This window comes from Theropithecus gelada, chromosome 15 (assembly GCF_003255815.1).
Source record: "Theropithecus gelada isolate Dixy chromosome 15, Tgel_1.0, whole genome shotgun sequence".
In the NCBI taxonomy this organism is placed as follows: Eukaryota; Metazoa; Chordata; class Mammalia; order Primates; family Cercopithecidae; genus Theropithecus; species Theropithecus gelada.
This window is the reverse complement of record NC_037683.1, coordinates 125,805-151,031: the sequence shown is the minus strand read 5'-3', so window position 1 is coordinate 151,031 and position 25,227 is coordinate 125,805. Positions and strand designations below refer to the sequence as shown.

At 53.4% G+C, this 25,227-nt stretch overlaps 1 protein-coding gene across 1 annotated transcript in view; it reads left to right on the top strand.

Annotated features, from left to right (window-relative positions):
- Positions 1–25,227, top strand: part of CACNA1B (calcium voltage-gated channel subunit alpha1 B) — a 250,674-nt gene that overhangs the window by 172,522 nt on the left and 52,925 nt on the right. Inside the window, 11 exon segments of the mRNA XM_025359441.1 lie at positions 2,312–2,441; positions 2,790–2,849; positions 4,552–4,658; positions 7,422–7,518; positions 9,287–9,447; positions 12,884–13,021; positions 13,201–13,402; positions 13,719–13,883; positions 14,224–14,334; positions 14,795–14,878; positions 25,089–25,094. Coding sequence (XP_025215226.1) covers positions 2,312–2,441; positions 2,790–2,849; positions 4,552–4,658; positions 7,422–7,518; positions 9,287–9,447; positions 12,884–13,021; positions 13,201–13,402; positions 13,719–13,883; positions 14,224–14,334; positions 14,795–14,878; positions 25,089–25,094 — 1,261 coding nt within the window.

Genomic DNA, 25,227 nt, shown 5'->3' with positions numbered 1-25,227 from the left:
TCTTCAGTCCAGAGCTTCCGTTAGTCCAGCCAGTGTTGATGTGGCAGACAGCACTCTAGGTGCTGGGAATAGCTAGGAATGAACAAAACAGGTGAGATCCCCTGTCCTTGCTAAGCCTGTGTGCTGGTGGGAGAGATAGACAACAGACACGACAAATAAGTAAAAGACATAAGATGCAGATAGTGATAAGTGCTGGGAGGAAACACAAAGCAAGGCGGGGAGATGCGGACCATTGGGCGCTAAAACACAGATGAGAAGGTCAGGTGGGGCTTCTGGGGTGAGACTGGAGCAGAGCTTTAGGAGGAGGAGGCAGAGGGAGAGGCAGAGCAGGGGTGGAGCCACACAAGAGCTTGCCCGGCCAGAGCAGGGGCTGGGCAGGTGCCCGGGAGGGCAGAGGGCAGCAAGGCTGCGTGGACATGCGCCTGTTGGTTACTAATCTGTGCATCCCCTTCTTTCACCATCCAACCGTCTTTCCACCAAGCCCTGTGTTATCCCCTCTTCCTGCCTCCTCCCTCCCATCATTGTTTTATCCAACACATGTCTGGGGAGCTTACCGTGCTCTGCTGTGGTTAGCAGTAAAGCGGTAATGGAGGCAGACGTGGACCCTGCCATGTCAGGACTGGCAGTGCAGTGACAGGTGGGGGCGGTGACCCGGGGTGGAAAAGGAAACACGGGAAGGCACTGGCATTCTGGGAGCAGGTGAGAGAAGGCCAGGGAGGTTTTCTGGTGGCAGTGACATCTTGGCTGAAACCTGAAGGATGAGTGAGAGTTAAGGTGAAGAGGGGAGAGGGGAGGAGCTAGTGGAGTGTTCACAGTAGCCCAGAAGTAGAAGCCAGCAGTCGGCAAACAGCCGAGGACAAAGCTGGGTTGGAACACAGAGGGGAGGCGGGGCTGGCTGGCTGTTCTCTTGCGGCGTTGGAGGGTCACACCGTCCCGGAGCACGCTGAGGAGTGTGGGACATGTGCACGGTGGGGGCACTCAGATTGCAGCCCAGCAGGGCCCTTTTATGGGGAGACTGCCGATGGAGGCCACTGAGTAGACGGTAAGGGTTTCAGGGAGAGGCAGTGGTGGTTAGACCAGGGTGCTCGTAGTGGTGAGGTTTGGAAGTTAAGTGCGTATGGAGGAATTTTAGAGGCAGAATCTACAGAATTTGGTGATAAATTAGATGTGGAAGGGGAAGGAGACATCGAGAATGACACCCAGTTTCTGCCTGACAGTGGCGGAAGGCACTGCATTCACCGAGGCCTGCAGTGCTGCTGGAGTCCCGCCTGCAGACCCTGCAAAGCCTGGGGCGGCTGGGGATGTCTCATGGCCAGGTGGACTTAGGATCTGAGCTGGGGGTAGAGCTGAGTGCCAGAAACCCAGACAGAAGTTGGAGTGGATGGCGGCTGATTTAGAAGGAAAGGCAGCCCTTTTAAGGAGGGGAAGTGGCAAGGGCTGAGGCAGCAGCAGGCTGGCGGTGGGCCAGGGATGAACAGCTCTATGGACACAGGGGCAGGAGCTAGATGGCAGAGTTCCCTTCAAGGAAGAGGGAGATGTGGGCAGCCGCTTAAGGTGGATGGCCCTTGGGGGTTTGTAGGTGTGGGTGAGAGGAAGAGCTGAGAGGGACTGGGGGCGGTGGGCATGCCTGCGAGGCAGGGGAGGCACCGCCAGAGCACAGCCCTTGTGATGGGTAGGTGCTCAGTAATGTTGAACAAGTGAGTCAGGCAGATGGGACTGGAGCAAAAGGCGAGCATGTGGCAGTGTGTGGAGCATGTTCATATGCACCCTGGGAGCCTGGACAGGGCACACACACCCCACACAGGCCCCAGAGAACTTTCCTAGGGCAAGAGAGACCTGCTCTCCCTGAGAATGTTGATTCTGAAATTCTTCCTCTCTGAGCAACTCCCTCTCTGCTGCCCACAGCTGACCTCTTCTGTGAAAGGGCTGGGTAGTTGATGCTGTTGGCGTTAGACTGCTGTTGGCTGCATGGACAGACAGTTGGTAATGAGTGGATGTAGCTGTACTCCAGTGAAGTTTTATTCACACCAACAGGTCAGCCCGATCTGGCCTGTGAGCTTTGCTTTGTTGACCCCTGCCGTGAGGTTCTGCAGCCTTACCCACTCCCTATCCCGGGAGGCCCTCTCAGGAATCTCAGCCACTCTCCGTCACCTGGCTGCCACTTCCAACCACAGGGACCAAGCGAAGCTCTGGGGCCACAGCTTCCTGAGGCAGCCCAGAGCCCTTTCTGCGGGACGGGCTGAGCCTGCCCTGTGGCAGGGGGCTGGCACACCCAGCGGGTGGGCCTTGTGATCCGTGCGTTCCCTCACAGGCTCCGCCGCTTCTGTCACTACATCGTGACCATGAGGTACTTCGAGATGGTGATTCTCGTGGTCATCGCCTTGAGCAGCATCGCCCTGGCTGCTGAGGACCCAGTGCACACGGACTCGCCCAGGAACAATGTGAGTGGCCCGGACAGCCGGCCCCCGCCAGGCTGTGGGGCGGGAGCTGGGTGCCTTCCCAGGAGCCCAAGGGGCTGGGGTGGGACTGGAGTCCTGTCTTCTCACAGGACACCCCTCCTTCCTCTCTCTGTGTGCCTGGGAGTGCAGGACCGAAGGTCTGGAGACAGGAAGACGGTGCGGTAGAGGGGGCCTGTTCCCAGACAGGCTTGTCGGAGACCCCCTCCCAGAACCGTTGTCCACAGGCTTCCTGGCTTCCTGGCTGACTCCGAGGAAAAAGTCGGAGCCACCGAGGGCACCTGGCTTAGGTTTCAGCCCAGCCTTTGAGAGTAACCTTCCTTTTGGTTTCAGGCTCTGAAATACCTGGATTACATTTTCACTGGTGTCTTTACCTTTGAGATGGTGATAAAGGTGAGATATGTGGCTGCCCCTCGTGACCCCAGTGTTTGAGATGGGACCAGGGCAGGGGTTGAACCGCAATTCCTATAAACTCTTAAGACATATGGTAGGTGTGAACTGGGTGTGTGCTCGGCACGTGAACGTGTGCAAAGAGGCTTTGTCGTTCACTGAGGAAATTACGTCCCCCACTGGGAGTGCTCCCCAGCGTCATGCCTGGGCCTCCACTTGCCCTGGTTTCTTGAACACATGAGCTACAGTCTCTCTCCAATGTGCACATGTGGGCGGAGGCCCTCCCTCTTGGGACAGCAAAGGAAGAGGGCTTCGTGGCATTGGCTCGGGGAGGAGGAGACCTGAGAGAGAATGTTGGAAGATTGCTGGAAGTGGGTGCTGAAGACTTGAATTTAGGAGGACATTTGTCTTATGATAGATTCAGAGTCCTTCCCTGTCTGCCTCTAAGTGTTGGTACGAGGTCCCCCCATATCACTGTCTGACTAGTGTGGCCCTTGTGCGTTTATGCAGGTGTGTCTTCAGTGTGATTGAGTGTGCACACAGCTGCACGTCCGTGACTTCCGTGCAGCTTAGGGTGTGTGTGTGCCCGCATGCATGCATACAAGGCAGCGTGTGCGTATGGAGCACTGACAGCAGATGCATGAACACGTTACCTCTGCTATTTCACTCTTGCAAAATTTTGCGGGCTGGGCGTCATCATCCCCATTTTACAGACACTTAGCGAGGTTATGGTGCTGGCCCAGAATTGCAGCAGCAGGAGTGACAGAGCCAGGCTGCAAGTGAAGGTCTGTGGAACTGCCATCCTGCTGCTCTGAGCTTGCCTGCAGGGGATCTGGGCGAGCTCTGAGCTCCCTGGGGCCATGTGTGCCTACAGCTCTGCGGTGGAGGAGCAGATGGAGATGGAGGCCTCAGTCTTATTCAGGCTGAAGGCAAGCTGGGAGCCCAGGCAGGATCTCAGCTGGTCACGAGCCATGTAGGGATATTTAGGTCCATGGCATTGAGGTCCAAAGGCCCACTGAGGCCCTTCGGGGTGTGACCTAGGCCGTGCCTCCCTACTCTGACAGGGCATGTGAAGGTGTCTCTAAGGTGCACTGAAGTCACAGGTGTGCACATACGTGTGCACTCTCAGCCACACAGCCTTCCACGGGGACCTAGAGCTATATTCCTCCCTCATGACTCTGGAGCCTAGCTCTGCCTGTCTTTCTGGGTTTGTTTTGTTTTATTTTTTTGAGACCGGCTCTCACTCTGTCACCCAGGCTGGAGTACAGTGGCGTGATCTCAGCTCACTGCAGTCTCTCTGTCCTGGGTTCAAGCAATTCTCATGCTTCAGCCTCTCAAGTAGCTGGGATTACAGGTGTGCACCACTACGCCCGGCTATTTTTTGTATTTTTAGTGGAGATGGGGTTTCACCATGTCATCCAGGCAAGTCTTGAACTCCTGAGCTGAGGTGATCTGCCTGCCTCAGCCTCCCAAAGTGCTGGGATTACAGGCTTACGTAAGCCACCATGCCTGGCCATGTTTTACTTTTTCCTGAGAGATAGGATTTCAGCGTGTTGCCCCGGCTGGTCTCCAACTCCTGGGCTCAAGCAATCCGCCTGCCTCAGCCTCCCCAAAGTGCTGGGATTACAGGCATGAGCCCCCGCGCCTGGCCTCTGCCTGTCTTTTCTGGATTATCATGTACCTGAAGTGTGTTTCTGCCTCCTAGATGATCGACTTGGGACTGCTGCTTCACCCTGGGGCGTATTTCCGGGACTTGTGGAACATTCTGGACTTCATTGTGGTCAGTGGCGCCCTGGTGGCGTTTGCTTTCTCGTAAGTAACGTTTGCTCTGCTCTGGCTGGGGAGCGCCCCCAGAGTCACAATGGGCATGAGGGTGAGGGAAGAAGGAAGAGGCCCTGCTGTGGGCCTCCCTGGGCTGCCTGTGGCTCTGTCGCTGTCTATGTGGGACTGTCCCTGCCTGCTTGGGGCGGGGCTGCGTGGGGTCAGGAGGGCCTGAGGTCTGTCTGTGGCTCTCAAACTAGGTAGGGCCCTGGCGTGGCCTGTGACCCTGGGACCATCCCTGCCTGCCTGGAGGGGTGGGGACTATGTGGGGCTGGGAAGCCCTGGTGTGGCCTGTGGCTCTGGGACCGGGTGGCACAGCCTCTGGTGTGCCCAGCGTTTGCCTCCCAGGGTCCTTGGAGGCAACTTCACCTTGACCTGCTCTGAGGCAAGTCTGCTCCTGACCTGGGGAGACCTCTGGTGCTTTCGCCCAAGGCAGAACTGGTGGTCGCCTTCCCCTCTTGGGGCATTAGACGTCTCTGACTCCCAAGCCAGTGGCACTTGGCCCTGCTGTGGCTGGACCTGGAGTTGGCTTCCTCAGACCCTGCATGGAGGCTGTCGTCGGGGGCTCAGCTACAGCTGGGGATGGGAATACAGCGGGGAGTTGTGGGGTGAGATCCAGAGACAAGGAAGACCCCTAGTGGACGACAGACATGAGGGAGGGTCCACATCTCTCCGAGCCGCTGGGAGGGCTGCTCCTGGCGCCACTGACTCTGTTCTCTTTGTCTTCCTCTTGCTGGACTCGGCAGGAGCTTCGTGGGGTAATGCCTGTTCTCCCCCACACGCTGTCCCTGACATCACAGCATTCCAGCAGCCCCTCTTGGGTCATTTCATCTCCAGCCTCACCCCCCGCTCATCCACCTTCACCCCATCGGGGCGCATGCCGCCGGGAGCCAAGTCCCCGGCCAGGGGTTCCTGCCATGCCGCTGGGAGCGGGGCGGGGAGCTGGGCTGGAGCTGGGCATGGTCAGCCCTTGGTGAGGAGCTTCCTGGTGAGCAGGCTGTCCCCAGTGAGGGCTGGAGACTGGGGCCATTGGCCTGGAGGGCAGCAAGGGCTCCCGGAGGGAACTGCCACCTGTGGCCGGAGCCCAAGGACCGGGGACATCGTAAGGTGCTTCCAGTGCAGCTCTTCTCCGGAAGACCGGCGTTCTTCCCTCTCCACTCCAGCCCCCTGCAGTTCCCAGTCTCCTCTTTCTGTGATAAAGGAATGAGAACTTTGCTAAAGCATCACCATAGGCCTTAGGAGTGGGAACACTGCAGCCAGGGGTCCCCCAATCAGGAGGAGGGGAAGGGGTTGGGCCCATCCAAGTGGCCTCAGAGCAGGAGAAAAGGAGCAGGCCCCGGATGGATGCTGCCCCAGAAAGCCTCATTTACTGGGCGACAAAACAGTATCCCCTCCCTCCTGCCCCTGTCCCCTCTTCCCTCAGCTGGTGGAGGAAGCTGGTTTGAGAGTGGGTGTCGGGAGCACTGGGGTGATGGAGACAGGAGGCTGGATTCTTCCCACCTGGAAGCGTTTCACGGGGAGTTGATCTGATTCTGGAGTGTAGGCTACAGTCAGGGGAGAAGAAGGGACCGTGTAGCCACACGGCTCAGGGTGACTGAGCACTCCCTGCTCAGCCCCAACTATTGCTGGAGCCCCAGGAAGAGCACAGGGGGCAGGGCTGCCCCTGCAAGCTGGCCTTCCCCAGGGAACGTGGTGAGATGTGACCTCTGAGCAGGGTGGGGAAGGGCTCCATGTGTGAGTGAATCCCACCCAGCCCTGAGCCCTCAGCTCCCAACCTCACCTCCCACCAAGTAGAGTGGCTTTGCTTCTGAGAACTGGGACCTTCTTAGGAGGACACCTCTCCTCGACACTGCTGGCCTGGCCTCAGTAGGGTCGTGGGAGGTCCAGTCCCCAGAACCTGCTAATTTCTGTGTCCCTGACAGGCGGAGGCAGCGACATGGGTCTGCCCTGGCTTTTTCTTGGAGGGGCCCTGATGGAGGCCCGCTAGTTCTGTACTTCTGCTTGCTTCTGTGCCTGGAATTTTCTTTCCCGGACTTCCTGTCTTGCTGTCCGTGCCCTGCATGAGTTTTCCTGTCTGCTGCTTTCTGGGTCACGTTGATATGTCTGTCTCTGTGGCTCTTTCTCCCTCCCTCCCTCCCTCCCTCCCTCTCCCCTTGGTTGTCTTAGTCCACCCTGCCTCTTGCATTGCCTCTGTATTGGTCTGACTTTTTCTCTTCTTACTCTCCTTCCCCTCTTCTGTCTTCCTGCTATCAGTTTCATGTCAGCGGGAGGAACGTTAGGGCGACTGAGGAGATCTGTAGGGCAGAGGCCAGACAAGTCCCCTTTACCTCCCTCTAGCCAGCCCAAAAAGCAAGGAAAAAAGCCCTTCCAGAAGATTCTAGCCCTAGAAATGTGCTTGTGGGCTTCCACTTCTGGGTCTGCAGTCCTCGTGCAGGTCCCTTCTGTCCTCTTATTCCTGGAAGCTGGGGTGGGTGGGATGGGTGTCAGGGGTGATGGTTCTTCTCCTTATGCACCAGATGCTGCTGCCCTGGTCCCAGCTCCTGTCCTTCGATGAGGCCTGGGCCAGGCAGCCTCTGGGAAGAGTCATGGTGGCCTGTGGCACCTGCAGGGCAAGGCCTCTGCGCATGTGTCCTCCACCCTGGAGGCTGAGATAAAACGCACAGGGGAGCAGGACCCAGACCCTGGGGGGGCCACATGGGAGCTGGGCACACCCACGCCTCCTGCCTGTCTGCATCTGTGGCTTCTCCCTTCTAGAGGATCCAAAGGGAAAGACATCAATACCATCAAGTCCCTGAGAGTCCTTCGTGTCCTGCGGCCCCTCAAGACCATCAAACGGCTGCCCAAGCTCAAGGTTGGAGCCTGGAGTTGGGGCTTGAGGGATGTGCTGTGCATGTGTGCATGTGCATGTGTGTGCATGAGTGTGTGTGCTCACATCACACCCCTGCGTGAGGGGGTTGGGCTCACTCAGCTGTAAGCCCCCATTACCCCAAGTAGCCCTTGTTCCCAGCAGCCTCCTGTGAGGATCCTCCTTAGCCCAGCAGGACCAGGCAGCACAAAGTTTTTCTTCAGCAGCTGCAGTGCAGTATGGGAAAGGCTGCGGGACAGGCGCAGGGTGGTGGAGGGAGATGCTGGAGGTCAGGGGCTTGGGACATTGGCTGCTGAGAGGGGGATGGGCACGGGCGGAGCTTCTGGATAAAGACAGAGTGTAAACCCAAACTCGTAGGGCCACGCGGAAACCTAGTCGTTGTGAGCTTGTGCTCGGCCCTGTGCGAATTGCTTCATGTGCTTCACCTTACTTCATCCCCCAAACGATTCTTTTACTGGAAATCAAGCTATAGAGACCTGAGGCAATGTGCGACTTAGAGAAGAAAGTTTCAGCTCACTTCCTCTCCCAAACCTTTATGCAGCAGATTCTTTTACTGGAAATCAAGCCATTGAGACCTGAGGCAATGTGGGACTTAGAGAAGGAGGTTTGCTTAGAACCTGTATGTGAAGGAGTGGGCTGGCAGGCAGCTGGGGAAGGCGTCGGAGGCCCACTGGGTCCAGGGAGGAGTGGCACCGAGTGGCGCTGTGCAGTGGTCATCCACAGTGTGCCAGGCTGCTTTGCGGGAGACAGTTGTGGCCCCACCTTCCCATCACAGCCAGATCAGGGCAGCCTGGGAGGTGTCTTCCCAGCTCTGAGGGCAGCATCGTGTGCACAGGGAAGGCTGAGCTTCCAGGTTGGGAAAGACCCGAGAGAAGGCCTCCGGTGGTGATGGCTGATGACAGGCTGGCCTCGGGCCGCAGAGCACGTGTGTCCCTGTCCTGGAGCCTACTGCTTTATCCTCAGTTTGCCCAAATTGCTTTTCTGAGGGGCAAGGTGCAAGTGCAGGGCAGAGCCTGGCTGCACTCTCTCTGCACAGGCCCAGCCCCTCCTGGTGCAGCTTGGCCTGGGCTCCTGGTCATTCCTGTTTCCGTGGCTGAACTCTGACCTGTGAGGTCAGGCCTCCTAGGCATCCAGCCACTGCCTCTAGCACCTCCTGCCCCTCCATCCGGGCCAAGATGCCTCCCCTCACAAGAGACACAGCACCAGTCTTCTGTGTCAAGGAAGACGGTGGTGGAGCCTCTTTGCGGTCAGGGGCCTGAGGGCCTTGCAGGGCACTGGAATGCCTGGGGGCCACCTGGACCTCAGTGGTCCTCAGGTTTCCAAACTGTAGGTCCTCTCTTCTGGGTCCCTTCACATCCTTTCCTGCTTCTAGCCCCTCCCTGTGGCTCCACCTCTTGTCATGGCTCCACTCCTCTCCTCAGGGCCCCACCCCCCACCATGACTCCACCCATCTCATCATGGCCCCACCCTTCCCCTCATGGCTCCACCCTCCCACCATGACTCCACCCCTTTCCTCGTGGCCCCACCCATTCCCTTATGGCCATGCCCTCCCACCTTGGCTCCACCTCCTCATCATGGCTCTGTGGCTGCCCTCATGGCTCCACCCCTCTCCTCATGGCTCCCCCCCTCCCCATGGCCCTACCCTTCCCCTCATGGCCCCACCCTCCCACCATGACCCCACCCCTTTCCTCATGGCCCCACCCTCCCACCATGATTCTACCCCCTCATCATGGCTCCGCCCCTCCTCCTGCAGGCTGTGTTTGACTGTGTGGTGAACTCCCTGAAGAATGTCCTCAACATCTTGATTGTCTACATGCTCTTCATGTTCATCTTTGCTGTCATTGCCGTGCAGCTCTTCAAAGGGAAGTTTTTCTACTGCACAGATGAATCCAAGGAGCTGGAGAGAGACTGCAGGTAAACTGAGGCAGGGTGCAAGGTGAGACACACAGCCCCATGATGCAGACAACACTGGGAGTTCCCTTGGGATCAGGTGGAGCTGGTCACACGGCGGGAGACTCCACTGCGAGCATCATGGACCCTGCCTGAGGGCCAGGGAGGGGCTTGCTTGAGAAGTGCTAGTGTCACCACAGAAGACGGGAATGCATCCCCTCCCCAGCACCACACCAGGGGCCCCCAGCACTTCCGCCTCAGCAGGGTCAGGAACCAGGTATGTTCTGAGGGACACAGACATCCAGGGAGCTCAAGGTGCCCACTGAGCAGGGCTTCTCTGAGCCCTAGAGATCTTGGCTGGGCTGTGAGGCAGAGGGACTGCCCGATGACGGGATCCACTGTCACTGTCCGCGTGAGGCCTCAGAGCTTCCTGTGCCCAGCCCTGCCTCCAAAGCAGACAGGAGAGGGGCCTTGGGGAGGAGCTGGGGGAAAGCTGGGTAGCTGCCTGTGTGGACCCTGGGCCAGGCAATACCCACAGTGTCTTCCTGCCCACGCAGCAGCGTCCCAGCTGCCTCTGTGTGAATATCATGCAGCTTCCTCCTGTACTGGTGACTGGTGGGCACTTGGCTGTTCGCGGCTGGGAGCGCGGCTGCACGTGCACATGTCCGCCAGGGAGCAGTAGCAGTTCAGGGAGATGTATCTGTCTAGGAGTGGAATTGCCGGGTCCTGGGTGTGTGTGTGCTCAGCCTTAGCAGATGCTGCCAGGCCCTTGTGTGAAATTACGCTGTCTCCAGCCCCACATCCTAGCTAAATCTTGGTGTTTTCTGTCTTGCCTTTCTGGGTGTGGTGGTCATTCACCATGGTTTAATTTTATACTTGTGAGATTGAGCCCCCTTTCCTAGGGGGATTGGCTGCTTAGGTGTTCTTTTCTGGAAGTGTCTGCCTGTGGTCCTGTGTCTGCTGTCTGCTTCTTTCCTGTTGGTTACCAGGAATCATGTAATGTTCTGGACAGGAACTCTTTGTCACATGTACGGATTGCGGACGTCTTCTCCTCCTCTGAATGGTGCTTTCTACTCTTTTAATGGTGTCTTTTAAAAAACAAAGTTCTTCTTTCTTTCTTTCTTTTTTTTTTGGGGACACGATCTCACTCTTTCGCCCAGACTGGAGTGCATTGCTGCTATTGCAGCTCAGTGCAGCCTCGAACTCTCAGGCCCAAGTAATCCTCCCTCCTCAACCTCCTGAGTAGCTCGGATGACTACAGGCACGTGCCACCATGCTTGGCTAATTTTTAAAATTTTTTGTTGAGACGAGGTCTTGCTATGTTGCCAAGCTGGTCTCGAACTCCTGGGCTCAAGCAGTCCTCCTGCCTCGGCCTCCCAGAGTGCTGGGATTACAGGCATGAGCCACTGTACCCAACCGTAGTTCTTGATTTTAATATAGTCCAACTAATCCTTTTTATTCTTTTATGCTAAGTACTCTTCATATCCTGTTTAAGAAATCTGTACCAAGGCCAGGCATGTTTTCTTGCGTTTTCTTCTGAAAAGTGTTATTTTTGCCTTTCATATTAAGATCTGCAATTTACTTGGAAGTTGATTTTTATGTGTTGCATGAGGTATGGGTTAAGATACGTTTTCTGATGATAGATATCTAATTCACCCAGCGTTGTTTATTTGAAAAGGTCAATCTTACCCAGTGTAATGGGGTTTTTAAAAAAACAAAAACAAAAACAAAACAGCTTTAGGCCGGGCACAGTGGCTTACGCCTGTAATCCCAGCACTTTGGGAGGCTGAGGTGGGTGGATCATGAGGTCAGGCGTTGGAGACCAGCCTGGCCAACATAGTGAAACCCTGTCTCTACTAAAAATACAAAAAATCAGCCGGGTGTGGTGGCGGGCACCTGTAATCCCAGCTACTCAGGAGCCTGAGGCAGGAGAATCGCTTGAACCTGGAAGGCGGAGGTTGCAGTGAGCCAAGATTGTGCTACTGCACTGCAGCCCGGGTGACAGCGCGAGTCTCTGTCTCAAAAAAAAAAAAAAAAACAAACCGAAAATGAAAAACAAAAGAACAGCTTTATTGAGATATAACTAACACATTATACTGTTTGTTTATAACAATCTACTGAAAGTGTGCAATTAAGAGGTTTTTAGTATATTCACAGGTACACGCAACCATCGCCACAGTCAATTTTAGAACACGTTTTCAGCACCTCAAAAAAAAAAGAAAAATAAACCCGCACCATTTAACTATCATCCCCTACGTCCCTGTCCCCACCCCTAGCCAACTAGGAATCTGTTTTTTATCTCTGTAACCCTCTCTGTTCTGGACATTTTTTGTAAACTGAATGATACAATGTGTGGTCTTTTGTGAGTGGCTTCTTTTACGTGATGTTTTCAGGTTTGTCCATGCAGTGGCCTGTGTCAGAGCCTCGTTCCCTGTTACGGCTGAATATCTGCTCTCTGCCACATTTTCCTTATTCTTTCATCTGCTGATGAACATTGAGTTGTTTCTACCTTGTGGCTGTTATAAATGATGCTGTCGTACACATTTGTGTCCACATTTTTGTGTGGATCTGTTTTCGCTTCTCACGGGTATGTACCTAGAAGTGGAATTAATGGGTGATTGGGTAACTCTGTGTTTAACTGTTTGAGGAAATGCCAGACTATTTCCAAAGTGGCTAAAGCATTGTATATTCCCACCAGCAATGCACGAGGGTTCTGAATTCCCCATATCCTTGCCAACACTTGTTGTTTTCCATCTTTTTAGTTTTGGTATTTTTAAACTTACAGCCATCATCGTTGGCGTGAAGTGGTGTCTCGCGGCGGTTTTGATTTGCCTTTCCCTGATAACGACTGGTGTTGAGTGGCGTTTCATGTGCCTAATAGCCATTTGTGTATCTTCTTCAGAGGAGTGTCTATTCAGATCCTTTACCCATTTTTTATTTTATTTTATTTTTTAATTTATTAGAAGAGTTACTTACATATTCTAAATACAACTCCCTTATCAGACAGAGAATTAGGAAATAAGTATTTTTTCCCATTCTGTGGATTTATCTTTTTACTTTCTTGATGTCCTCTGAGCACAAAAGTGTCAGATTTTGATGCAGCCTAAATTACCTCTGTATTTTTTATTTTGTAGCCCATGATTTTGGTGTCACATCTAAGGATCCATTCCCAGATTTGAGGTCATGAAGTTTTGCTCCTGTTTTCCTCTAAGCATTTTGTAGTTGTAGCTCGTTACACTTAGGTCTTGAATCCGTCGTGAGTTAGTTTTTGTCTGTGGAGTGAAGCAGGGTCACATTCATCCTTCTGCACGTGGACATCCGGTTGTCCCAGCACAGTCTGTTGGAGAGGCCATTCTTTCCGCACGGGGTGGTTTCAACACTCTCTTCAGTGTCGGTTGATATGTGGGTTTATTTGGATCTTTTGTCTTTGCCCTCTAACCTCCCATGTTCTTATTCCCAGGGGTCAGTATTTGGATTATGAGAAGGAGGAAGTGGAAGCTCAGCCCAGGCAGTGGAAGAAATACGACTTTCACTACGACAATGTGCTCTGGGCTCTGCTGACGCTGTTCACGGTGTCCACGGGAGAAGGCTGGCCCATGTGAGTGCTCATCCTGCTCTCCGTAGCTGGGGCAGGCAGCCCCTGAGCTCGGCCTCCCTTCCTCCCTCCATCCCTGGGCTCCGGTGTGGAAGCAGACCCATCCTTGTGGTGCAGGTCTTGCGTTCTTAGGGCTGTCTGCTTTGGGGGTTTCCCTGACACATGCTGTCCTCTTGGCCCAGGGTGCTGAAACACTCCGTGGATGCCACCTATGAGGAGCAGGGGCCGAGCCCTGGCTACCGCATGGAGCTGTCCATCTTCTACGTGGTCTACTTTGTGGTCTTTCCCTTCTTCTTTGTCAATATCTTTGTGGCCTTGATCATCATCACCTTCCAAGAGCAGGGGGACAAGGTGATGTCTGAATGCAGCCTGGAGAAGAACGAGGTAGGTGGACGCTCTGTGGAGTCTTGCAGTGGACAGCGTGAGCAGCACCGTCAGGCTTTCCTGCTGCACACACGTCACTCACAGCTGGGTCAGCTTTGGCTGCCACTGTCTGCCAACACCGGGGCAGGGCCTCCTTTCTCCTGCAGAGGGACCGGATTTGGTGGGTTGAGGCCTGCTTGGAGAAGGTCTGGGCTGCCTCAGTTTGCCCTCTCTCATCGGGGCTCCCCGTGAGGCTGGTGAGACGGGGCTGGTGCAGTAGACGCCACAGGGTAGGTTTTCTGCGTTTGAGTCTCTGTGCTCCTTTCTCCCCTGACAGAGGGCTTGCATTGACTTCGCCATCAGCGCCAAACCCCTGACACGGTACATGCCCCAAAACAGGCAGTCGTTCCAGTATAAGACGTGGACATTTGTGGTCTCCCCACCCTTTGAGTACTTCATCATGGCCATGATAGCCCTCAACACCGTGGTGCTGATGATGAAGGTGTGTGGGGCTCAGCACGGGGGCAGCTGGCGCTGCTAGGGATTGGGATCTGACCCTGAGGCTGAGTGGAGTCAGCCTTCTTCCTCCCGGCATGAGCCAAAGAGTCATGGCCTTGCACCCTGGCCAGCACGGGATGCCTGTGGAATCCTGTTCCCCTTTGTTGTCTGTGGGCTGGGACAGTGGGGAGGTTCTGGGAGGACTCGCGGAGAGCAGGAAGGGGTGTCCCAGGCCTGGGCAGACATGGAGTTCCGTCCGCCCCCCTTGCTTGGTCATGGTGGTCCCAGATGGGGTGTCTTGGGGCTGCCAAACCCGTGGCCAACAACACGTCTTCCCCGGGCAGTTCTATGATGCGCCCTATGAGTACGAGCTGATGCTGAAGTGCCTGAACATCGTGTTCACATCCATGTTCTCCATGGAATGCGTGCTGAAGATCATCGCCTTTGGGGTGCTGGTACGTGCTTGGGTCCCCCCTGTGCCTTTTGACAGCCTGCATTCTGGCTCCCCGTCTGTAGGGCGACCTTTGGGGGCTCACAATTTGGAGCTGGGAATTTTCCAAGTACCCAGAGTGTATGTGACACTACAGGGACTCTGGGGAAGGGGCTGTTCTGACCTTCTCGGCTGCATAAGCTCTGCCCCCAGCCTAGGTCCTGGGAGGCCGGCAGGGCTGGGTTCTTCCTCTTTGGACACATGGCCCTTAGTCCTGCCTCTGCCCAGGCCCAGAGGTGTCTGTGTCCCTGGCTTTGACATCTGCTTAGCTCTGGCCTTGTGCTGTGCCCCCTGGGGTGGCCCGTCTGCCCTGTGCTCTGTGTCTGTCACCCTCACCCCTTTCCTGATCGGGGCCACCACCTATACCTCTTTGCCGAGAGAGCCCTCATCAGCCGCTGGCACTAACTGCTCTTCTTTTTCTCTAGAACTATTTCAGAGATGCCTGGAATGTCTTTGACTTTGTCACTGTGTTGGGAAGTATTACTGATATTTTAGTAACAGAGATTGCGGTAAGTAGCATTTCTGTCCCTCCTTCAGCGTCCCCAGGTGGTTTCCTTCTAGAGGCTGCTCCCCTCAGTGCATCTCCAGGCCCTGTGTTGGCCTCTTCCTGGGTTCCCCAGGACCCCCTGGATGGACCTCCTGGACATGTGGAGGCTTCGCTCCAGGGGTGGAGTTTAGGGATTGGGTGTTACCTCAGCAGATGTTCTTTCTTGCGTAAGAACGTGGTTCTCAAACATCTTTTGAGCCTGAGAGTTACCTGGAGCTCCATGGTAGCAACTAACCAAGAAGATGTGAGTCTTACATTTGTATCTGTATAATGTGTATCTAACAAGGTGGTATCAAAAATATATAAACTGAAACCAGTAAGGATTTATATTTTAAAATATTGCCTCCACCATCTCTCTCTCTCTCTCTCTCTCTTTATATGTGGGGAAATACTCATTTTTACCAAACCTATGTGGATTATGCCTTAAAATTGCCCAGCGCTAGGACGTCAGCTTGTCTCAACAAATGCCACAGCGTCTGATCATAAAGCAACATTTTTTGAGTACAACACATTACACTGGAGATAAATGGCAGAAACCTCATTTGTTTGGTCTTAGGTTGAATTTTGGAGAAGCAGATGCAGAAACGAGCACTCATGTGGAAGTTATGTCTTAAGTGGTGTTCCCAGTAGAAACCAGCCGAGGGCGTGGGGAAATGGGTGGGAAGAGAAGGACCAGAATGCCGCGTCCCAAGTCGTCCTGGTGGGTCAGTGTGGGTCATCTCCCAAGGGACTTCTGGCAGCAGCCTGGGTCGCACCTCAGAGCTATCCCTGCTGGAAAGGGAACTGCAACGTGTTTGCCTCTGCACCCTCCGCAAGGCATTAGGCTGAGGGCTGCACCTGGGGTGTCAGTTCTCAGATGCTTCCGGCTCCCCGAGCAAGCCACAAGTGCTGTGAAGGAGCCTCTGCACCCAAACTGTTAGGGCTGAAGGGACGTCAGACACCATCGGGAGGACCTGCCAGAGTGTCAGGGCTCCTTCCTGTCTGCCCACACTTCACATTGGGTTCCCTGGGCTCGTTCTTCAGGATGGTGCTGGTCATGGTGTCTGGGAGACAGAGCAGAGCTGCCTCTGCTGTGCTGGTCCAAACAGAGCTGATGTTCATCATCCTGTTCCCCCCACCACCCTTTCTAGAGCCCCTGACCTGTGGCCAGCCTTCTGCTGCACTGGTTGCTGGCCTGGTGGGGTGACCCAGACCCTCAGCCCTGTGCATCTCAAGTCCCTACTTGCTGCCATTCCTTTGTCCAATCCTGGCTGCTGTAGTAATCCAGTCACAGTGGAGACTGCTCCTAGGAGCATGTTCATAGGAGCATGGAGAAAGGTGCAGTGAAGGCCCTGATTCCCAGAACTATGCAGTGGCAGCTCTGCCCTTCACAATAATGAGGGTCAGGTGATCTGGTCAGCATGGACACTCTTTGTGATGCCTGCTGGCCTTCTGGCACAAGCAGCCCCAAGTGACCAGGTGGCCACCATGGCTTTTTGTGTTGGGTGGTAGAACCTTCTCCACCTCTTTGAACCAGGGCTTCTAGATTTGCCAGACCTAAATTTGGGGAAGATGAGCACAAAGTTCCTACTGGGTTTCTGGAGTGATGGTGAGAGGGGCCACTTCTGCTTTCACCATTTCCTTGATCCGTGCATTTTACTGATTGGGCACCCAGTGCCATCGATTGGCCATTGGTTCCTCTTGAAATACGGCAGCCCAACCCCATGAAGTGTTTCACCAAGCCGGCATTTTGTCTCTGCCTTTAAGGTCAGGGCAGCATCTCCTGAGTGGTGTTGCGTTAGATGGTCCAGTGGACCCTGAGGTCACCTGGCTCACATGCATCCCCTGCGTGTGCTCCGAGCTGATGTTATATGAAATCCTGTGTTGGGAAATCTCTGACACCAGCCCTGAGATGCTAGTGCTGCCACAGTGCTGCACAAGGAAAGGCAAACCCACACCTGGGATGTGGGTGGATCCCGGTTGAGACAAATCACTGCCCTTTCCAGGAGAAGGAGGTCTGATACAGTCGGCTTACCACTAGGTGGCTGGTTGACAGCCACAAGGCATGGCACCAAATGGAGGCCCAGTGTTGCTGTCTGCTCACCCCAGGTAGATAATCGTCAGTGGTCATGGTTGGATCATCTGCTGAGAGGCTCTTGGCCATGATGGCCACCCTATCCAGAGGTCTGCTGTGTGGCACTGGGGCTGGTGAGGACAGAGGCTAGCCGATATCTGTTGGTCGACTTATCCCAATGCTTGGTTTTTAGTGCCCCGTGGTGAGCATTGGTTTGCAAAACAAAGGCTGGTACCCCATGCCTGTTCCCAAGGCCTGTCTGTCTGCCTCTCCCCTAGACCTTGTTCCCTCCAGGGTCCTGACCAGCTGTTTGTGCCTGCCTTGGACCCTGTTATCCTCAGCACAGGCAGCTTGTTTTCCACCACACACAGAGCTGACCAGGTACCCTGCCCAGGGCTCTGCTCCACCACTGTCTGTCAGGCTGTTCCCATGTGAGGCTGTAGTGAGGCCTGCACCAGTACACCAAGCAGCACATCTACAAGCCAGGTCTGCGTTTCCCCCTAAGTTGTAGTGAATCCCTATGAAGTGATGGCGGGAATGAGGTGAGGACGTCATTGGTCAACAGACGTGCATGTCATGGTGATGGCGGGAGTGAGGTGAGGACGTCATTGGTCAATGGAGGTGCGTGTCATGGTGATGGCGGGAGTGAGGGGAGGACGTCATTGGTCAATGGAGATGCATGTCATGGGGGATTGGGCCACATGTTGGGTGCTGTGTCCTCTAGACATGCTTGGGTTTGGTCACAGAACCCTTCCCTTGTTCACTGGGCCTGTGGTGGTCTTACAGCACACCACTATGGGGAGATGCTCTGGTGTCATACACAGTGATGTCTCTTAGTGACACACAGCTGCCACCAGGGCCAGGAGCTAGGTTGGGCCCTCTCGTTATGCTTCCGTTCTGTAGATGGCGTGGCCTGCTCCCAAATGCTAGGTGTCTGCACTGACTTATCTGTGAAGGCTTTCCCAGGACTTCACCCCGGGTCCTTACCTACCACATACACATCAAGGACCCTGGGGGCTGCTGGGTTTTGTGGCCAAAGTGGCAGGGCCATTGCTGTCACATCATGGGTCTGTTAGAGACCCCACTTATGCACTGAAACCTCTCAAACGTGGCAGCGTTTTGAGTCACAGCAGTATTTCCTGAGTGGCTTATACCATCTCCAGAACGCAAGGCAGCCTACCTGCAGTAGCAGTGTGAGGTGCAATCACTAGCTTGTCTGTTACCTTGGAGTCCTTGTCCTGGCATAGCCCAGACCACCGGACCCGTAAAAACTTCACTGACATGGAAGGTCCATGAATCCTTATAAGATTTATCACGTCAGGGCATCTGATCTAAGTAATACAACGTCATCAATGTTGTGGACCAGTGTGGTGTTCTGAAGAATGTCTTGGTCAGGTATAGTGGCCCACACCTGTGATCTCAGGGCTTTGGGAGGCCAAGGCAGGAAGATCACTCGAGTCTAGGAGTTGGAGACCAGCCTAAGCAAGATGGCGAGACCCTGTCTCTTCAAAAAATTTAAAAAATTAGCCAGGCACGGTGACACACACCTGTAGTCTCAGCTACTCAGGAGGCTGAAGTGGGAGGATCGCCTGAGCCCAGGAAGTCAAGGCTGCAGTGAGCTATGATCGCATCACTGCACTCCAGCCTGGGCCACAAAGTGAGTCCCTGTCTCTAAAAAATAAAAATAAGAATTCTAAATGATTAAGAGTCCCTTTGGACCGTGTTGTGACATAGGGTCAGACCGTGAATGTCTGCGGTGCATGCAAACTGCTTCTGACCCTGCCTAGCAGTGACTGCTGAAGAGTGTGCTCACCAGATTGACACCTGTGTGCCAAGTCCCAGAGGCTGAGTAGTTCTGTTCTTTAAAGATATCAAATCTCCCACAGCACTGGGTACTGTGCTTGGGTTATTTGGGGAGTAGTCCGCTGTGATCCATTGTGATCCAGTTTTCTTGCACGGTCCATACTGGTGAATTAAATGGGAATGAGGTGTAGACCAACCACCCCTTTATCTTTTAATTATTCAAGGTGGCACTAACCTCTCCATTCCATACTGGATGCAGTGTTATAATTTACTGTTTTGGCTGGGGGGTGTCGGTGTTGAGGACTTTCCTATTGTTGTGTCGAATTCACATGTCAAGGGGCCAGTGTGGCGCATTCTGCCAGTTAGGACGAGGCAAATGAACACCAGCTTTGCCCGGGCACACAAGACCACTGAGAGACGGGCCTGGGCCAGGGATTCATTGGTGTCCTGGCCCCTGCGCACACTCTGATATGGAGCCACAATCTCATTTTAGTTCCTTGGCATCAGTGTTATCTTGGACCTTGTATCCCACAGCCTTCAAAACATCCAGGGATTCTTCTTTCTCCGGTGTGCAGTTTCTCAAGTAAACGAGCTAGATCTCCTTGGGGAGGGGCAGATGAATGACTGCTGTCTAGACTCCCTCTTGTGTTGCAGGATTCTTCTGCAAGGGGGCCCCGTCTCTCCTCTAAGCTATGGACCTTGGATCTGAAAACGGACTGGTTGAGAGACAGGGAGGGAGTGTGTTTGTCCACTGTGGCGGCTGATCCCAGCCTCTGCTCACTTACTTTGATTCCTTTGAGTTCCATATTTACGGACGTTCATCTCACCAAGCAGCATCCTTGTTGGCGCTGCCCCCCTGTCCTGCCCTAGGAGTGTCACGGCTGATTAGCTGCCACTGTGGACCTTTGCAGGTCAGGGCTTTTGGTTGCCATTGGGGCCTTGCCACCCATTGTAGTGGTTCCAGGCAGCCAGCTGTGGAAGGGAGCCAGCCTCGTGTGATTGTGGGCTGCCATGGAGCCTCTGCAGCTCCGGAGCCTTCTCTTCTGCCCAAAAGAATCCCTGCTCCATGACAGTGTCTCCTCCCATCAACCCTGGCCTGCAGGAGATAACCACCAGGCACCTTGTGCGTGATGCCAGTGCCCTCCTCCCAAAATGCTCTGAGAAGCTGGTTGGCTCATGGGCACTTAGATCGTACATGACAGGTTCTTTCTAGCATGCCCACCTCTCTGAGCCTTCTGGTCCTGTGCTCAGCATCTGCCAAGGCCGTTCTGGCACCCCCCACCTCATTTAATGTGGGCCGTGAGGTTTTCCAAGCTCCTGGGAGTCATCCCCGCAGCCTGTTAACACCTGCTTCAGGTGCCCTTGCCAGGGCATTGGATCCTGAGTCATGGGAGAAAGCTCCCCTACATTAAAAATAGTTTTTTATCCAGCCTGTCTTCCACCCATCCTCATCCAGTCCCTCCCACCATGGTCCTCCCACACTCCTCCCGCACATACCCATTATATCACACAGCCCTTCACTGAGCAGCCTCGGTTTCACTCAGCAAGACCACCGCTTCCCCAGTCAGGCTGTGTGAAAACTCGAGTTGTGAGTCTAGTGGCCAGCGTGGGAAGTGAGGTGGATCTTGGGAAGAGTGAGCACCATTGTGGAAAGCATCCACCTCACTGAGGCTCCTGCAGGTGTTCAGGCAAGACAAAGTGAGGTCCTCCAGCAGGGAGGGGGCGCTCCTGCAGGCCCAGGCAGTCCCGGGGCATCTGAGAACTCTGTGTTGGGGGTACGCCCACACTGGTGTTCCTGCTCTGCATGTCCGGCCTGCCCTCCCTCTCTGGGTGCTGACGCTGGAGCATGAGAGACTTGTGGAGCCCTCTCCAGAGCCTTGGTCCTCCCTCGAGTCCCAGGCTGGTCAGCACAATCCACCACAGACCACATTTTTGTTATGCTTGGAGTTGCTAATTGACAACTTACACTTACAACTTTTTTTTTCCCCAGAGTAACTGGGGGCACTTAGCTATGGTTCACCAGCTCTACCGTCCTTGCAGTGCCCATTCCTGACAGCCTGTGGATGCTAATGATGTCTTGCAGCATCGTTATTGCACCCCTTTCAACCCTTTACAGATTTACCCAAGATGAAGGTTTTAGCAGTTTTAATGCTACGGCACACCGGGAGTTGCTGTCACCTCACTTACCACCCACCAGCAGAGGAGAATCTGGCCAGTGAGCCACTCCCCAAGGGCTCCATCCTTCCAAGTCACCTTCTAAGGAACCACCTCTGGTGCCACCTGTCTTTGGATCAGAGCCTGTGATCCAAATGTGATTTTTTAGGAAATGTTTCCAGGAATAGTTGGTGAGGAGGGCGGCAGTTGGATAAGGAAGAGATCCAGTTTCAAGCAGTTCCATGTAATTTGGGCTCCTTCCTTCAGGGGGACTCTGAGGGTGGGGTGGATGCCACATCAGAGTCGTCCCAGTGGGGGGCAGGAGAGTGCAGCCTGGGCTCCTCCTGCAAAGCAGGTTCTGGCAGCCTGTGGGAATCCCACATCAAGAGACCCAAGTGGGCCGGGCACGCTGGCTCAAGCCTGTACTCCCAGAACTTTGGGAGGCTGAGGTGGGAGCATCGCTTGAGCCCAGGAGTTCGAGGCTGCCCTGAGTTATGATTGTACCATTGCACTCCAGTCTGGGCAATGGAGCAAAACTCTCTCTCTAAAAAGAGAGAGAGAGAGAGAGAGAGAGGCGGGGAGGCAGGAGGAGAGAGACAGAGGGAGAAGGAGAGACTGGTGCTGCTGGGTGTGAAAGTGCACTGGGAGGCGGTGTGGACAGAAGCAAAGTGATCACAGGGCCTGTGTGGCTGAAACACTAACGGTACCTTCTCACTTTTGAGGAAAGAAATTTCTGACTAAGTCATGGGTAAAAGATGAAATGATGGAAATTAGAAAATATAAACAACAGAAAAACAATGAAAATACTATATATTAAAGCTCATGAGATAGCTGAAGCAGTACTTAGAAATTCACAACCTTAATGTTTATATTAGGAAAAGAAAACAATGTAAAAAATTAATGAGTTTAGCATCTAACTTTATTTATTTATTTATTTATTTATTTATTTTTTTGAGATGGAGTCTCACTCTGTCGCCCGGGCTGGAGTGCAGTGGCCGGATCTCAGCTCACTGCAAGCTCCGCCTCCCGGGTTCACGCCATTCTCCGGCCTCAGCCTCCCGAGTAGCTGGGACTACAGACGCCCGCCACCTCGCCTGGCTAGTTTTTTGTATTTCTTAATAGAGACGGGGTTTCACCGTGTTAGCCAGGATGGTCTCGATCTCCTGACCTTGTGATCCGCCCGTCTCGGCCTCCCAAAGTGCTGGGATTACAGGCTTGAGCCACCGTGCCCGGCCGCATCTAACTTTAAAAGTTAGAAAAAGAATAACAGAATAAGCTCAATAAAGTAGAAGAAAAGTCTGAGAATAGAAATTAAGAAAGTAGAAACCAAAAACTAGAGAGAATCAAAGTCTAAACTTGGTTCTTTAAAGACTTAAAAATTGACACACCTCTGGCAAGATTAATCAAAGAAAAATAAGAAGGCGAAATACATGATGTAAGGCAGAGAAAAGGGTCATGACGGCAGGTACAGGAGAGATTAACGTGAATAAGGTGAAGGAGAATATTGTGAACAGTTTATTCCGGTACATTCGAAAACCGAGGTAAGTGAACACATTACTAGAAAAATGTAAATGACCGAATCTGACAAAAGAATAGAGAAAAACCCTAAATGGTTCTTTATTAAAGCATTAAAGAAGATGAGTCAATAAACAATCTTCCCATAAAGAAGACACCAGATTTTAGTGGTCTTACACGTTAGGTTTCTACCTAAAATATAAGGAAGGATCATTCCACTCTTAAACAGATTTTTCTAGAGAACAGAAAAAGAGTGAACATTCTCTAACTAGGCTAGTGTAATGTTGACATTAAATTTTTTTAAAAGAAGAGAAGGCCAGGTGCAGTGGCTCAGGCCTATAATCCTAGCACTTTGGGAGGCCAAGGTGGGCAGATCACCTGAGGTCAGAAGTTCGAGACAAGCGTGGTTAACATGGTGAAGCCCCGTTTCCGCTAAATATACAAAAATTAGCCAGGCGTGATGGTGCACCCCTGTAATTCTAGCTACTCGGGAGGCTGAGGCACAAGAATCTCTTGAACCCAGGAAGTGGAGGTCGCAGGGAGCCGAGATTGCGCCACTGCACTCCAGCCTGGGTGACGGAGTAAGACTCTTTCAAAACATCTAAATAACCAGAACTCTGGCACTGCTGGTGGGCGTGCCAGCTGGCGCAGCCTCTGGGAGGGCTCAGCAGCACCTTGAAAGTTGGACAGGTGCTTACAACTCAGTAACTGTACTCCTAGGCGTGTGTCTCAGAGGGCGTCTGCGCAGATGACCACCAGAGGCATCTTCACACCAGTGTTCCTGGCACCAGTGTTCTGCCAACCAGAGGCATCCGAGTGCCCGTCGGTAATAGAATGTACCAGTTGTTAGCGTTGCGAATGCAGTGAAGGGCCGCATAGCAGTGAAAATACACAAATGATGTGAAATTGAGCTCCCCACTGGAAACACAGCTTTGGGGGGTTTCTGTGCGTGCGCCCCTTTCCAGTGACATCAGTGTGGATGCTTCTCAGAAACAGTTTGCTGTCAGAACACAGGTGTGCGCAAGTCACAGAAGCCTGCGAACGGCCGGATCCCACAACAAAGGCCAGGAACAGGCAAACAGAATGCGTTTTCAGAGTTTATGGTAAAGCTGAAAAGACAAGCCGTGATGAACAAGAAGGAAGGGTAGTGGCTGCATCTGCAGAGGAGGCAGGGAGACCCAAGAAGGGCTTCAGAAGTGATGGTGATGTTCCGTTCGTAAAGCTGGGTGATGAAGATGTATAGATACCTGGTTTTACTTTTCTTTAGAATATTTACGCATAGTCTTTTACGTGACATGCTTTATGATTTAAAAAAGTTAATGATGTGAGTAATCCAAGCAAAAAAGCTGAAACCTGCCATTTAATCAGAAAAATCAGGAAAGTTTAGTCCCCCTAGCGCTGGTGTTGCGTTTCCCCATGGCTGCCTCCTCCCTGTGCGTCTCGCCCAGAAGCAGTTAGTCCCAGTGCGCTTTCCGAGAGGCACAGGTGGGCCACATTGCTGACTCCTAAGGCCTCCTCTTTGGAAACAGAAACCTTTATTCATCAAATAAAGTGATGGAAACATTGAGCTCCCAGCTGTAAGGACAGAGCTTGGTGGGGAGGGGTGGTTTTTGCATGTGCAGCTCCTTTCCAAGAGGGGCGAGGACTGCTGACTGCGGGCTGACATCAGAGATGTGCAGAGAGCCCCAGTGCCCAGCCGGGTTCTAGGGAAACCTCCCCACGCCCCAAAGAGGCCCTGGCGTAGGGCAGAGGCCTTGATACAAGGCAGATGCCTGCTGCAATGCAGGCAGCCAGAATAACCCACACTCCGTCCCTCAGCTGCGAGACAGTCGAGCCTGGGGCTGTTTGTGGTCGTTTCAGACCCTGGTTCAAGCAAGCCCTTCTTGGCAGCCCCTGCCAGCCCTGGACACCTAACCCAGCAGGTGGCGGCCTGAGAGCTGCCGGTTGGAAAGCTCAGGTGTCCCCTGGCCGCCCTTGCTCCTGGAGCCCAGGTCGTCTCCTGTTCTGCCCGGAGGAGAAAAGATGAAGGGAAAGCCGTCGTGTGGACTGATGGTGCTTTGTTTTGTCTGTGTGTCTGTTTTTCATCTGGAGCCACTTCATATGTTTACTTTGTGAATGCACTTTTTTTTCTTAGGCAAAAATATGACTGTCAGTTACCATCCCCAACTTAAAAATCAAAATAGAGTTTTAGCAAGGGCACCCAGAGAGAGGGCTCCAAGCAAGCATGAAACTGACATTGATTTCTTTGCCTGGAAATAAAAAAAAAATAAGTGTCTGTGAGTCATCTTTGGATTTGCATTACAAACAAGAATGCAAATGAATGCCACCTTGTCTGCATAACCTACAGACTTCAAAAATATGTTTTGATCTGATCTATTTTAAGAAAAATATGCAGTTTACCAAAATCCTAAAATTTTGTAGTTAAGTAATCAGAGTTTGAGTTTTTGCTTGTGTTGATGACTCATTTTCTCTTTTGTTTTCTGTTTTTGTTCTTGATTTACCTTAACCTACCTGCTGACTCACGCCATCCAACCAACATACAATGCGAAAACCCATGTCTCCGCCTGTATGTTGTGCGCCTGCTGCTCACACCTCCCCAATGTGTAAATAATACGCAAATATCCATCCATGAAAACATCACATGTAGGAAACGGTTGGTTTCACAACTCTGAACGGTTCTTGCAAGTCCTTGCTTTGCTTGCTCAGCTCCCCTCCTGCCCTCTGGTTCCTGGGACTCTAGCCCACTGCCCTCTGGGCGTGTGGCTGGATGCGGCTGCACCCACTCA